We start from the raw sequence: 14,921 nt of genomic DNA, 5'->3' as shown, positions 1-14,921 counted from the left end.
CTGTAGCTACAAAGCGTTCGCGCCCCTCTTTTTCGCACCAAAACTGCGCCTATGCTCTCGGGGTATCCATGTAATTTGCGCACATTTCGCTGTCTGTAATAAACGCGAAATTAGTTTCAACTCTTTCTGCTCTACACCAGAATTTTCCTCTTTTTCAATGCGAAAATAATGTACTCCAAATTGATTTTATTATGTGAAGATTTGATTCGCTTAGATCGCCATGGGCTGATGCAATTTCATGGGGATGATTCGATCATTTTTAGATTGCTTACAAGATGGAACTTCGTGTTAATTCTATACTATTATTAGGAACACTAGCTTTTATGTTATTAGATCAATTTAGCTCACATTATTGAGTAATTTTAGGAAATCTAAGGCACTGAAAAATATTAAGTGTTTTGATGTTTAAAATTTTTACAAACCATTTTTATCAATTCAAATATTTTTTATAAATTTTGTTTTAGTTTTACTTTTACGTTATCATAATGTTTAACAAAATGCTATACTTTTTTAATCAAAAAAGATACTTGTTAAAAAAAAGTCGAGAAATACTCATACTTATGCAGATTTTTTGGATTTTCAGGAAATAGTTAAGAAATGCAAGCTATATTACATAATTTTCAAAACCATTTGTGTAACCTTAGTAATCATTTTAAACAACTATATCAGCATGTTTGTTTTTAAGACGTTTTTGTAAAATATATAAATACAAATTGTACAACATTTTTGATTTCTTTATGATTTCGGATAAGTAAAATAAATAAATGCATATAAAAAAGATAATCATAGGTTTGCAAACCCAAAATTTTTAGTATGAACATCAGAGCTTAAAATTTAAAATTTTTAACAATTTTAAACACCCTCAATATTGTATCTTCTCCAAACAAAGCTCCAATTCTCGCTTGCAACTCCCTTTTTTTTTTTACTGCTTCAGCCACGTTGCTGCCTTTGCTTTTTCGCCTTTCACGTGGTCGAGGCTATTTGTCACAGATCTGCTGCAATTTATCGCTCGCGCTTGCCCCGAATAATGGCAACGTTACCCTTTCGTGCTCCATAAACAATTGCACCTCCTAGTGCCTCCTCACCGAATTGCCAGCTCCACCGAGTGTATGTGTGTAGTTACCTTCTCCTCCTGGAAACTCTGGTTCTGCGCCAGATGCAGATGGGTGTCTCTGTGTGGGCAGCAGAATCTGGAATCTGGAGCTGAAGCTGGGGCCCCAGCAGTTGGCCAAACGTGCTGAGCATTGATTTTGGGAATTCTCGACCAGACCTTGGCTCGTTTATTTATGATTGCCTTAATTCCTTTCCGTGGGCGGTTCCTTTGTATGCAACTTGTAATTGCCTCTTTCTTAAAATCTCTAGAATTGAATCCGACTTTATTAACATTGTGTTTTCGTCTCTTCTCTACTTGCAGGTATGAAAACAAGATGAAAACATATAAACTAACTTAAGAAAATCAAGAAAAGTGTTTAACCAAGCAAGTAACTAAGTCAACTTTTCGTAAGTATAAACACAAGATAAGTAAACGTTGCTTCTGCATTTTTAGATATCTCTTATCTGTCAGATACATTTCCGTTTGCTATGCAATCTCAAGTGCTTGACAAAAGGAAAATGCCAGAGAATACTGCAATTTACACGTTAAGTTCATTAATAAATCAGAGGAGACTAAAGCTAAGAGGGGGCGTGGCAAGTCGGGGCAATCATCCAAGACCACACATTCACAGGCGAAAAAGATAAAGGGGGAATGGTTGGAAAAATTTTAACTGAAATGAAATGAAGTGTCAAAATGTTCGGAGCGGTAACGCCCTTCAAGGGCCACGCCCATCTCGAGCACCGCCACTTCCTGGTCGCAAGTGGAGCAATTTATTTAAGAGCCATGAGAATGAAAAAAGTCCATTTACATGACAATCAAATGGGGCGGCAATTGCAGACCGGCGGATAAAACGAGACTCCCCAAGTTCAGCGTAGGTCCATGTAGATGTGGTCACTGGAACTCCCTTGTGGTAGGTCGGATCGTGTGATATTTCTGTATGCATTGAACACTTTTTTGACTGCCAGGTAAGCGGTTCATGTCCGATGAATCTGCACAAAGAAATCTCGCGGGGGTTCGGAGACCAAACTCCATAAATTATACGTATCCTTCTTGCTTAATTTGGGGTACAGCTTGAAACCAAGTGAAGTTACCTTATACCTAATGACGAAAGTTTCAAATACATATTCTACGAACTTGATAGTATTCATTTAGAAACTGTTTATATAGCATAATCATGATAAAATATTTTGTAAACTCCGTAAGAGTTGATAATTTCGAATATAAATTCTTAGTATTCCGTTGGAATAAAGCCTCCAAGTCATATTTTAGCCAGATCATTTATCCATACATTTATCTCAGACCTTAATAGCTGGTTACTTTGTACTGCTTAAAAATTAATTAGCTCTGTCTTCATACTCAATACAAAGGAGAATGGAAGGTACTCTAGAGCCGGTAAGTGCATTCAAGCTTCGACTCTTTTCATGACATTATCCCTTCCTTTTGAGCTCTGCGTTGCTTAAACTTAATATCATTCAGGCCGTAGGCAAAGTGAAAGGAAGGTCTTGTCAGCTGAATTTATGTGGGTGACGTGTAGTTCTTGAATAAGCCGCCCGATGTGCCCCCGTCCACTCCATCCACCGCCCCACTTCGAACTCTTTCTTCCAGCGGAATCGTCTCCGAATATGAGTAGAGTGTCCGGGGCCTTAGTAACTTGGCAACATGGCAACATGGCAACATGGCCGCACTTGGCTGGCATCTCGGAGCCTCTCGAGCTTCTTTCACTTTACGCTTTCTTAGCTGCAGCCCAAAAGTCACTTTGAATCGCACAGCCAGCGAGGCATAATGATGGCGATAAGTCATTAAGTAGCTCAACGCTCGGCGTTCAACGCGCCACGGCGTTCACTTCAGATGACGTCGTTAAGAGGTAGCGCAAAGTCAATAGATCTTGAAAAGGGGGTGTAGAAGGGGCTGTTGTGGGGGCGGCCACGGTCCATTCACATTATTCAACCGTGCCACACTGTTTTTACAGGAAACTGAGGGCGCAAGTGCTCCAGGGAGAGTGCATTCTAGACTACACACAAAAAAATTTGGTTAAACCGACCAATATATTAGTTAAATAGTTCCAACCTATCAAATTGTCAATCTGATCAAAGAAATAGTTACTCTCCCAACAAAGAAAAACACTCATTTTACCATTTTATGGTGGTTTTACTACTAAATAGTAAGCAAAGCAACAATACAATTCACGTGACTATTTGTAAAAGTTGTGAACCTATTTTTACATTTACGTAACTATCCTTAATGGTAAATTTTACCCATACGATTTTTTTGTGTGTAGGACATACGAAGTTGCCAAGGAGACGACTGTGAAGAACTTTTTAAAAAATCAATACGAAAAAGGAGCACGAGGTATCCAGTTAATTGAAACTGGAGTTCTACCTTTGCCTGCAGGTGAAATTTTATAAAAATATTTTGCTAGAAACCGTACAAACTGGCAGTCCAATCAAAGTGAACCCAACTATTTGTGTCTCAAAATAGCCAAAGTTCTGGAAACTTGTTAAGACAGCTTACACGTTGCAAAAAATCTTTAACGCCAGCAAACTTTGTTGCAAATACATTCTGAGTTCTATGATTCTATTTTTCAGTTGGAAACCCAAAGTCCAATTCCATTTAAACAAACCTTACACCTTAAAAAGTTAAAATTCGGGCTAAGACCTTTTGATACTTTCGCCATGCATAACTCATTTCACTTCATTTCGTTTCTCCTCCGTTTCCACCAGCAATCTTTGTGTCCTTGCCCCCCATTTTAATTAAAAGTTTCAAGTGACTCACATAAATTCCAATCAAGATTTTAGTGTGCCCCATTGATTTAACTTTGCCCAGGAGCTAGCATTTCCCAGGCGTTCGAAATTCAATTAGATCAGAAGTCAATCAACTGCAAAAGGGGTGTTTGAAGTCGCATTTAAGGACGTTGTGTATGCATTTGGAATTAAAGAATAGTTGCCGTAATTGCACCAGCTACTGGCAATTAGTTTGATAATCGACTAAATTACTGGCCAACATGAGCTAAACAATTGCGATAAGAAAAGGTTATTAAATCAGAATATCCTTTCTATTTTTGGGCTCCCTATTGTCATTAGGCATATCAAACAAACTGCCTCACATTTGTCCTTTCCCCCATCAACTTCCATCGTCACCATCACCGTCCCTATCATCATCATCATCATCATCAGCACATATGGGTTTTGTGGATTGCTGCGGTTGCCTATCAAAAGCATCGCCCTAAGGCTTCATGTCAAATGCACGAACCCAATAAATTTCATTCTTTAGGCAGCTCAAAAACAAAACCTGACAATGGCAGCTTGAGGTTAACTTTGTGCACAGTGACTGGAAAGATATTTCTAAACGCATTTGTTGGGAGTATATAGAGTAGGATTTTATAGAGAGTGGATGCATCAATGCAATTTTTTATGACATTTTAACCAAAGGCTAAGAGTGTTAGACTGGAAGTTATTGTTCTTTAAAACCTCTAATTCATGGTATTTATATATGTTATATGTTGTTTAGGGATCAAAACTATCAAACATCAGAACACAAAATTCTACTGCTTATCTTATTTATTAAGTTAAGGTTAGTCAAGATAAACTTAGGTTAAACTTAACTTGTACTAGTAATATTACATTTTTAATGTGTGTGTATTTCATTATGATCTTTAATTTTGAGCTTTATGACACTGTACCTCGAGTCGGCTCCATTTCTTTTTTGTTCCTCACTGTGCTGGTGGTTTGTTTACCGAGACCTTCAGACAGTTTCCTGTCATATAGGTGGAGAGGTTAGGTACGAACGTGCATGCATATAGCCATGGCACATCCATTAGAGCCGTCCCTTAGTTTGTTATTAATGAAGTTTCCAAGAGGCTTTTGCACCTAGGCTCCTTCAACTTTGTCAGTTCCTGCGGGTAGGTTTCTCACAAAAAGTAAAGCAATGAGAACTGCAGATAGTCACTCTTCAAAAGTGCCCCCGTAACGCCTCCTCTAATTTGATTCTCCTACCCACCAACCTCCTAACTCACAACCCTGTTTCTGTGAAGCCAACTGCTACTCTGGGCCTTTCTCTTTTGCCACTCGACTTGGCCGCATCCCAGTTGACTTTGATTGACATTTGCTGTTGTTTGCATTTGCCGGAACAATTTCTGCCTTTTTTCTAGTACTTTTTACTCTTACTTTACCATGATTTTATTTCGCATTTTGGGTGGCCCATTGGCTGCTTTTTGCCACTGGAAATTGATCTGTTCGTTCTCCTTTGGGCTTTGACCCAGTTACGGATCGTATAGCGTATTATCCTTAGGATTCGCTTGATTCGATTCGTTAGTCACGCAATTTCTCAGGTGAAGGGAGATAGCTTTGAACCATTGCCAACTTTTTTGTGTAGCGACGGTGAATGCCTTTTGAGCAGATAAATGATATGGGAGTTGGGTCTTTGACTGGTTTCTGATGTGTGTGTGTCAAGTTCAAGGTCTTGTTTCTATGGTTAAATGCTTTCATTATCTGTAATAACAAAGTATTGATGGAAATGTGCTTCATCGCGGCAGTGGAATTGGTTGTTAATGGCTAATAAAGCCTAAACGGCTTTCATATGACATTTTCCACGCAATCAGTTAAATATAAATCCTACAATCTAGCAAATAGAAAGAAACTTCCAATTTAAGATTATATCTTTTTCTTTCCTAACTTATTTGCCCAAGTCATCCCGCTTTCTACGAGCATTAAAAGCTTTTAACTTGTCCAACATTTCTGTGGCCCAAAAATGGACACCCCTTGACCCGATTTCATCCATGCTAGAGATCTACATTAAAATAATGCACTTTCCGAGGCAAAGTAGTCTCAACATGCCCTAATTGCCAGTTTGGAAGTTGTTTCCCCTCTCGCATGTCATATGTAATTAAAATTATTACAATCCCAAAAAGATAGGATGGGAAGTGGTAAGCCACGCACTCACATTCTAAAATCAGTTTACTTTACGTTCTTGTTTTTCCCCCTTTCAATGGAATTATTTTAGGAACGCATTTTCCTGGGTGACTTCGTAGAAAGTCATCGTTTTAAGCGCTTTGCATTTTTTTCGAGTTTTGTGTTTGTGTTTTCGTTTGCAACACAAGAATTGGGCGGAACTGGTATAGGATTTGTGCATAGTTTCTGGACTGGGCACTTGCTAAATTTACTTGCTGGCTTTGATATATGGGCCAAGTACAATGGATGGGGCTGGAAAAACCTACCCAAATGGGTGGGAGTTCTACTTCCCGACTTTACGTGCCTGCATTTTGCGTTTGTTGGCCAATTGTTAAATCGATAAAATTCTTTTTACTTCAGTTTTTTATTTGCGTTTTGCCCAAAAACGTCATAGTCCTAAGAGCTATTTTCCTTTTGCCTCTTGTTGCTTCCGCTTTTGTGGCCGTTGCTCTATATTTTCCACTATATTTTTCGTATTTTTGTGGGTATTAATGTCGAGGATTGTGGGATTTATGCGGCTTAGTGTACTGTTGTAGGGATTCTTTTTAGCTATTTCGAGGATTACACTGGGTACTTAAAATATAAACATAATCAAATTACGTACAGAGTCTTGTTGAATATTTAATAACTGCCTTTTCCGCTTTGATGCTCTTGGCCTTGTCGCCATAATTTTGTTCAGAAAACTCTTCAACTTTTCGCTGGGAGTTTGTTGAAATGGGCAATTTTAATTTAGCCCAGAGAGCAGAATAAATTTAAGGGTTCTCTTTTTCGTTATTTTAATTTTATTTTTATAATTTTTGCTGTAGTAATTCTCGGCCCTGCTTGCTTTCCGTCTCGCTCTCGACAATTTTTAAAACCCGCACGCGACAATTATGCATATTTTTATAAATAAACACTCACACACGCGAGCACTCGCATACATTTACAAGCCTTTGGCCAACGGAGCGTATGCGTAATAATTTTTTCAACGTCAGGGCAGAAAATTCAGCCCACCATGTAGTGTAAATGTGAACAAAATCCTAAAAAAAAAGCGACTTTTGCCCCATAAAAATATACGCCACACGAGAAAATACAGAAGCAAAATATGCAAAAACGGCCTAATTGATTGCAAAAACTGTTGAATTTATGTAGTAAAATCGGGGGCGTGATGATAGTATATGAAAGACATTTTATTTCAGTGGGAATAAGCGCATGAGAAAGCTGCTTTCAGTTTGTGAAGAGATCGCTTGGTCTTGCTTGATCACTTAAATAACTCATGGCTTATCGTAATAGTGGAAAGCCTTTTCCAATTTTCCGTTCGCAGCATTTTGGTTGCTTTTCCCCGTTGACTTTAATCAACATTATCAGCTTATGTCGGGCCTAAGCTGGCAAGGCTCTAAAAATAATTACCCAGTACTTAGTGTGGGTATGAGTTCATAAGGCGAGACATCTGCACACGCATGAGAACCCAACCGCCAAGCCAACCGAATGATACTTGGCCATGGCAGAAGTGGGACAGACCGAGCTGAAATATTCTGGGTTCTGCGTAGTTCCCCCACAGGCAAATCGTTTAATGGGTCAGCCACTGGGGAGCACTTCGGCGTGGGTCTATAGACATGGAAATCTTTCCTGCCGCCTGACTAATGATGCAAGTCGATTCGAAAAGTTCACCTGGCCGGCGTTTGGGGTTCAAGGCCTCGAGCAACACATGAGCAACTTTTACTTTTGTTCGTTAGCCTCTGCCCGGGAAAAGTTATGTAAATAGTTGTCTATGTATGTATCGGATTGGAGGGTCAAACGAATCGGTTTTTTATGCTTGAAGACAATGTGAGGAACGCAGAGGGCCCCATTATATTGATTAATCGTTTGGGGTTCCCAGTTTGACCCCGAATCGGTCTACAAAAGAGCGTCGCCTTTGGCTAACTGTGAACGTATCTCTATTCACCATGTGTGCCACATATGAGACCATTTCTTTGGGTCTCGTCCCCCGTATTGATTTGTCTTCTTTCAAGTCATTTTGCGTATATTCTGTTTTGCAAATTTTCGGCTTTTGATCTTTGAAACTGTGTCAAAATGCCGCACAACTGCCGCAGTCCGATTGAAATAAAAACAAAACGCAAAAGTATAAATCCAACAACAAAGTTTAGCAGTGAGTCAGATATAGTGGAGATGCTTAGAATGCTTTTTATGTTTTTTTTTGGGGCCAGTGAGTTGCCAAAAGCCACTGTCAGTGGGTCAAAGTGTCGAAGCGCGGTAGCTTCTGCCGCCCGTTCCAACTTAACATCTCCGCAATGCTGTTTTTCCAATTATTTTATGTGCTCCATGGACAATTTTTTCAGGGCTAAATGCATTTAACAAGCACTTAATGCACTGCCATGTGGCCATTAAAATTAAATTAAAAGCACACTTGAATTATGGCCAGCATGTGCTGAAATACCCAATAAAACACGGACAAACATACATATCCCTAGAGTCGACATAGTTAACAACCAATTAACAGCTGCCTGAAACATCATAGACCATCTGAACATACATTTAGCCAAATTATTATTTTATTCAATTTAAATGTTGCTGTTTTAAATTTACGCTGGGCAATCTAGCGTTTCCAATGTCAACAAGAAAGAACGCTATAGTCGAGTGCCTCGACTATCAGATACCCGTTACTCAGCTAAAGGGACCAAAGGGAAATGGAAAGAGGCAAGCAGCAAAGCAAGACTGAAATGCGCCACCTACCGGCGGTAGACAGATTTAAGCGTTATGGGCGTTAGGGTGGGCGTGGCAAATTTTTTTCAATCGATATGTATTGACGAGATCGATACAGATCAGTTAAAATTTTGTTTCTAGCATGAAAATTGTGGGCGCCACAGGCTTGGGCGTTTTGTGGGCGTTAGAGTGGGCGTGGCATATTCGCGTATCAAAATTGCGCTGCGTACAAAGCTACGGAATCTAAATCTGAAATCCTGATTCTATATCTTTGATAGTTTCCGAGATATCCACGTTCATATTTACGATTTTTTGAAGTTTGGGGGCGGTTTGTGGGCGATAAAGTGGGCGTGGCAAACTTTTTTTTGAATCAATCGATAAGTATTGATGAGAACAATACATTTCAGTTAAAATTTTTATTCTAGCATCAAAACTGTAGGAGCCACAGTTTTGGGCGGTTTGTGGGCGTAAAAGTGGGCGTGGCACTCTACTGAAACAAACTTGCGCTGCGTAAGAAGCTCAGGAATCTGCACGCTAAATCTCAATAGCCTAGCTCTCATAGTTTCCAAGATCTCAGCGTTCATCCGGACAGACAGACGGACAGACGGACAGACGGACAGACGGACAGACGGACAGACGGACAGACGGACAGACGGACATGGCTAGATCGACTCGGCTAGTGATCCTGATCAAGAATATATATACTTTATGGGGTCGGAAACGCTTCCTTCTGCCTGTTACATACTTTCCGACGAATCTAGTATACCCTTTTACTCTACGAGTAACGGGTATAAAAACTATTCAAATCCCACTTGAGAATTCTTCGACACAGGCCATTTGGATCAACGTTTTTTGTTGCAAAAACTTTATGCATATTTTTAGCTACAAGTGCCTCTTTTTCACACAATTACACAATACAAATGAAAAGAAAACATCTCAAATTACTCAGCTAAAATGAAAGTGAAATTCATGTCGGCCTTCAACAGTTTTGTATTGTGTTTTGGGTCCATACTTAAGGGCACTTCATCATAAGTTATTCAACTTGAAACCAAACAAAAAGAAATTGTGTGCTATATGGAAAACGCATTTATTGTTATTGTTATTTACAATATTTAAAATGTGATACTAACTTAAGTTTTCGTGGCTTTGTTTACTATATTTTACTTTGAAAGTTAAAGTTTGCTTCGATGGTACGAGTATCATGGCTTTCAAACCCTTCAGTTGCGAGATCTCCATATTCCCTTGCTCTTTTTGGGTACTTTGAATGAAATTAATGTCGCGGAATTTTTATATTCACATTTTTGTTGGTACTTTCCTTTTGCTTTTTGCGGTTTTTGGCTTTTGAAAAAGTTTTCAGTATTGGTATATTTTTGCAGCTGTTGCGGCTGCCACCCCTTTTTTTAAGGATGGAGCCCTACAGTGGAGCCCTGCCAAAGCGACTGTTATTTACTATTGTTTTTGTTGATATTCCTGACTGCCTTTGCACCCTTTTCAAATATAAATATCATCAGAAATGGCAGCTGTTGTCGGTTTGCATGATTTCTGGATAGCTCCAGATATTCAATTTGTTCGATTGGAACTCATAACTTGATTCCATTCAATTTGGTGTTCTCCAAATCGTTCGTATTAGTTTTATTCGTGGGAAAATAATTCGGAAAATGTCATTTATTTTATCGCTTTTTGTGCTGACGACACTTGAACCTATAAATAGGCTGTAGGCACGTATGTAACAATTTGCATACAGATGCATCTGTAGATGTTTACATTGTTTCAATTCGCCACAAACTCATTAGCATTGTGGTTAAGTGGGTGTGCGGGGGCTTTGCTATGTGATGCCACTGGATGTGTGGCTATATCTCTGATGGTGATGATGACGAGCTTCTATGGCAATAGTTGTGAGCTACTGAGTTTTAAGAAGTAATTGGATAGTATATTTTTGGCAATGACATTTTGCCTTGATATATAAATGTATTTTGCTTATAAAGCATCTATAGAAAATGGTAAAAATCTCTTGAAAATTATTATTTTATTGAACAATTTATTATTTACACTATGCTATATCTACCTACAAGAGAAACCCTCTTCCAGCTTCCCTGTATATTGATTTAGGCCTCTCTTTACTTTTCCAATCGACCTCATTTCCCTTGCAAAACCACCAAAACCCACGTTCGCTGTTTCCGTTTCTGCCATACATTTTATCAACTTTTTGTTGTTTCCGCTTAGGCAAAACATTTTCATGAAATAAATTAGCAATTGAAATGGGAGCGGGAGTGGAGCCGAAACGCAGATACATTTAAGTGTTGTAATTAAAAACAATTTTCAGTTGGTGGATATATTGCCATTGGAGTTCAGATCGAAAGCAACTCGTGCTGAGCTCCATGAAAATGCTAATTATACTTCATTATAGAAGTTTTAATCCGATTTAATTGAAAGCCAATTCCAGACTGGCTACCACCTCCCATCCCTGCCATTGTTATGCCAAAGTGAACTTCACGGCTTGGTGCACAACTATTACGCCAGCAATTATATATCATTCATCACATGTATATATATGATTATCTATATGATGAGTATTCTAACAAGTTATTTTTTTCCCTATCGACAGCCTCTCCAGCGTGCGGATCGTGCTACTGGTGCGGGATCCACGAGGAACGATGCAGTCGAGGCGACATCGGGTGTGGTGCGGAGGCAACGAGGACTGCGAGGATCCCCGACTGGTGTGCCAGGATCTGCAGGATGACTACAAAACAGCTGAGATGCTGTTACAAAAGTATCCGTCTCGATTTAAGTAAGAACTGGTATATTCCAAGTACTGAATTAGATTAAATACCATGTATACTTTGTCTTGTAGAACTGTTCGTTATGAGGACTTATCCCTAAGCCCCAGTGAGATGACCCAGGATATTTTACAGTTCTATGGTTTGCCATTTGATCCAGCTGTGGAGGAGTTTTTGGACACGCACACCAAGGTGAACATTGGAGGTGTCAGTTCCACATATCGTGATTCCAGATCAGCACCATTCCATTGGATGCAGGATCTAAAGCCAGAAGAGGTACGGCTACCATCTTGATTTCCGTTTAAAAGTAATATAAATTAATCTTGATACTATCTTATTTTAGATCAAACAAATCCAGGACGTCTGTGTCGATGCCATGGATTTGTGGGGATATCGCCGCATTGAGACCTTCAGCAACTTCTCCACCACTCAGCAGACCTTCGATCCGATGGTGATGCCGCCACCGTTCACGTGAAGCGGTCCTAGTGTTAGATGATCGTCTACGATAACTGATAATGATAACTAATTCTTCTACTTGGTACATTTTGTTGTGATATCGTCGTGTTGAGCGAGCAAAAAGAAATGGGAAAAGAACGGAGGGAAGCAGATGGTTGGAGATGGAGCGGTTTGGTTAGAGGAAGTGGGTGCGGATGCATTGTGAAAACTCATTCATAGCGGGCACATTTTTGCTAAACACGCAAACACACTTAACTGAGCAATAGTTATTAATATATATAAACTGAATATACAATATGAAATGCATAATTTTAGTAATTGGCGAATTTTGTGTAGAGAGTAAAGCGGTACGAAAACCAGTCGAATATCAGATTTACATTTAGGCCTAGAATTTAAGCAAACAATAACTGAAAACTTAGTCTAAATAGGGCTGCGTATAGTGCAATGTTTACTTGGCTTTTTGATGTAAATTATTTAGGCAAACAACTTTTGTAATTCAGCTTAACAATGAAATCCAGTGATTTAGCATCTAACACAACCAAAACGTATCACAGAGAAATTAAAAAAAAACAACGTTTGAAATTAATCGAGATGCAATTATACAACCATGTTTGGCAAACCAAAAACCGTGCAATATTATCAATTCGGATGAGAACAATTAAATCACGCTAGAAACATTTTAGACACGAATTTTCTAACGAAAATTAAAACTATAAAAATGTATTAAGATGAGCAATGGGCACTCAATTCCTACTCATAAGTTTCCTTAGGCATAAATTATTTGTATGGTTATTTAGTTGTAATTGTAATTAAATTGTACTATACTTTATGTCCTTATTATATAACTGAGTTATATTCGTTTTCTTTTTCCAAAACGAAGCCCAGTAAATCGATCAAATTGGCAAAAAGTATGTTAAAAGAATGTTTGGATCGTTTAATAAAAACTGATGAATCCAGCAATATTTGCATAATTACACTTATTAAGCAAAATACCAACTGAATAAACAATGAATTATAAAAGTAATATCTGCTGTCTTTGGATTAGTTTTCATTTAAGACAAGAATGTTGTCAATGTGTAGCAAAAAAAAGTGTAATGTTTTATAACTTTTACCGAGGGAGTGTTTGATTTCGTCGACCCCACACAGATTAAGGGTAAATTAATTTGGCGCCTATAAATCTGAACTCCAACTTTAATCGGTAGGTGATTTGTGAACACAGTTTACTAAAGATTTCTGCTTCAAGCGCTTTTTGTAAGAGTAACCTTAAAACTCGAATTAAGGCGCCAAATATTTTAAAGGGTCTAGGAAAAGTGCCGGGAAACATTACCAAACTTGCCTAGGGATGTACGTCGAAAATGCCGTCATTATACAATTTTAAATATCTATATCAGCTTAAGCTCTTTGGTAAACAAGCGCTGGCGGTCTAAAGAATATATCAAGAGGTGTATAAATTTACTGCATATATTTCGCAACTATAAAGTATCGCTTTATATATTGACCAGTTAAATTGCGTGAAATATCGATATTGTGTCAGTTTTTTGCCATCCCTAACCAGCATACTTTTAGGAAAAAACATGTAGAATACATGTATGTAAAAAAGAAGTATGGGTATGACAAAGCGCCATCTATTAGTTTACGGTAAATTCGAACAAGACCGGGCGAACTCGAACGAGGCGAAGTGAGTTCGAACAAGGCGGGAAATTTGAAAAATACGTTGGTAATACGCTCGTGAAACCTTGATCGTTCTGGGCGCGTGAGACCCTCGATTCGCGTTCGAGTCAAAAATTGGCCTGCTACACCGAGATCGAGTCTCGCTTGGGTGCAGGATGATTTTGTTTTAGTTATTCATCTTAATTATATTATTTTTATACCCGTTACTCGTACAGCAAAAGCAAAGAGTATAGACCTACATAGATCATACTCTTTGGTAAAAGTGTATACAAGATTCGTCGGAAAGTATGCACCAGGTAGAGGGAAGCATTTCCGTTATCTGAGTAACGGGTATTTGATAGTCGAAGCACACGACTTAAGCGTTCTCTCTTGCTTGTTATTATTGGATTCCAGTTGTCCTAGGTCCTATTTGCCCAGGCTAGGAAAATGTTCAGAAAGGTCGTGATTTCCAGTTAAATGTTTGTCCGTTTTACACAGATCCATTTTTATTCAAAGTTGTTGAAACAAAAAACTTATCTTGGTAACAACGTAAAGTTATGGATTCTACCGAAGGCAGCTCGGGATCAAACTCGAGTGTGAGCGATGCCCAACTGCAAGCATCAAAGGGATGTGATATAGATTACTGTAAAGGAGACGCAAGTCGTCCTCCCTACGCCCAGGATCGGCGATACGCAGTCGTCATCAGCATCGAGGAAGACCCCAATTGCTGCGAGTACACTTGCGTCCTGCAGTTCCTGCTGAAATGCTTCCATATGGTTGGAGAGGAAGTGGGTTCCCAGTGCTTCAGCGAGTGGACCTCGGTGGAGCAGTTCGATTGCAACTTGCGAGGACGATGTTACGAAGGACTGACTGATAACCCAGACCAGAGCGATCTGCCCGCCCTATAAAATAACCTTTTATCCGCCACTTTGAATTGGTGAAAGTATCTTTCGTAATACCAATGGTGGTGGATGCGCGACTCTGCGCAATAACTTACCTCTGAGAAGCAGAAATGTTGACTTGACGGCCAGTGGTGTGTGGTGGGACAATCCCCTCTAGATAAATGTATCGAGGACTACTACTCGAATGTGGTGTACCATGAGGCGGAGAACGTGGAAATACTGAAGTACATAGACGTAGAGAGCGGATACATAATCAAATACAATTGCTCCAAGATCTGCTTCCTCGTCTTCCACTTGCCGGTGGACTTTTGTCCAACTGCCTAGCCCATCCGTATGAGATCGTACCAAAGCGTTTTCCAATCATCTCCGTTTTATAATTTTGTGAACCTTATACGCACAACCAATGTGCCAACAT

The 14,921-nt window shown here is 39.1% G+C and overlaps 1 protein-coding gene across 1 annotated transcript in view; it reads left to right on the top strand.

The window, feature by feature from the left end:
- LOC119548709 (carbohydrate sulfotransferase 4) overlaps positions 1–12,914 on the top strand; it is a 31,372-nt gene extending 18,458 nt beyond the window's left edge. Inside the window, exons 2-4 of the mRNA XM_037856174.1 lie at positions 11,327–11,509; positions 11,573–11,774; positions 11,842–12,914. Of these exons, the coding sequence (XP_037712102.1) occupies positions 11,327–11,509; positions 11,573–11,774; positions 11,842–11,973 (517 nt within the window). The 3' untranslated portion in view covers positions 11,974–12,914. The remainder of the gene's footprint in view (positions 1–11,326; positions 11,510–11,572; positions 11,775–11,841) is intronic.
- The last annotated feature ends 2,007 nt before the right edge of the window (positions 12,915–14,921 follow it).

This window comes from Drosophila subpulchrella, chromosome 2L (genome assembly GCF_014743375.2).
Source record: "Drosophila subpulchrella strain 33 F10 #4 breed RU33 chromosome 2L, RU_Dsub_v1.1 Primary Assembly, whole genome shotgun sequence".
Lineage (NCBI taxonomy): Eukaryota > Metazoa > Arthropoda > Insecta > Diptera > Drosophilidae > Drosophila > Drosophila subpulchrella.
The sequence above is the reverse complement of the archived record's forward strand: the minus strand, read 5'-3'. Positions and strand labels throughout refer to the sequence as shown.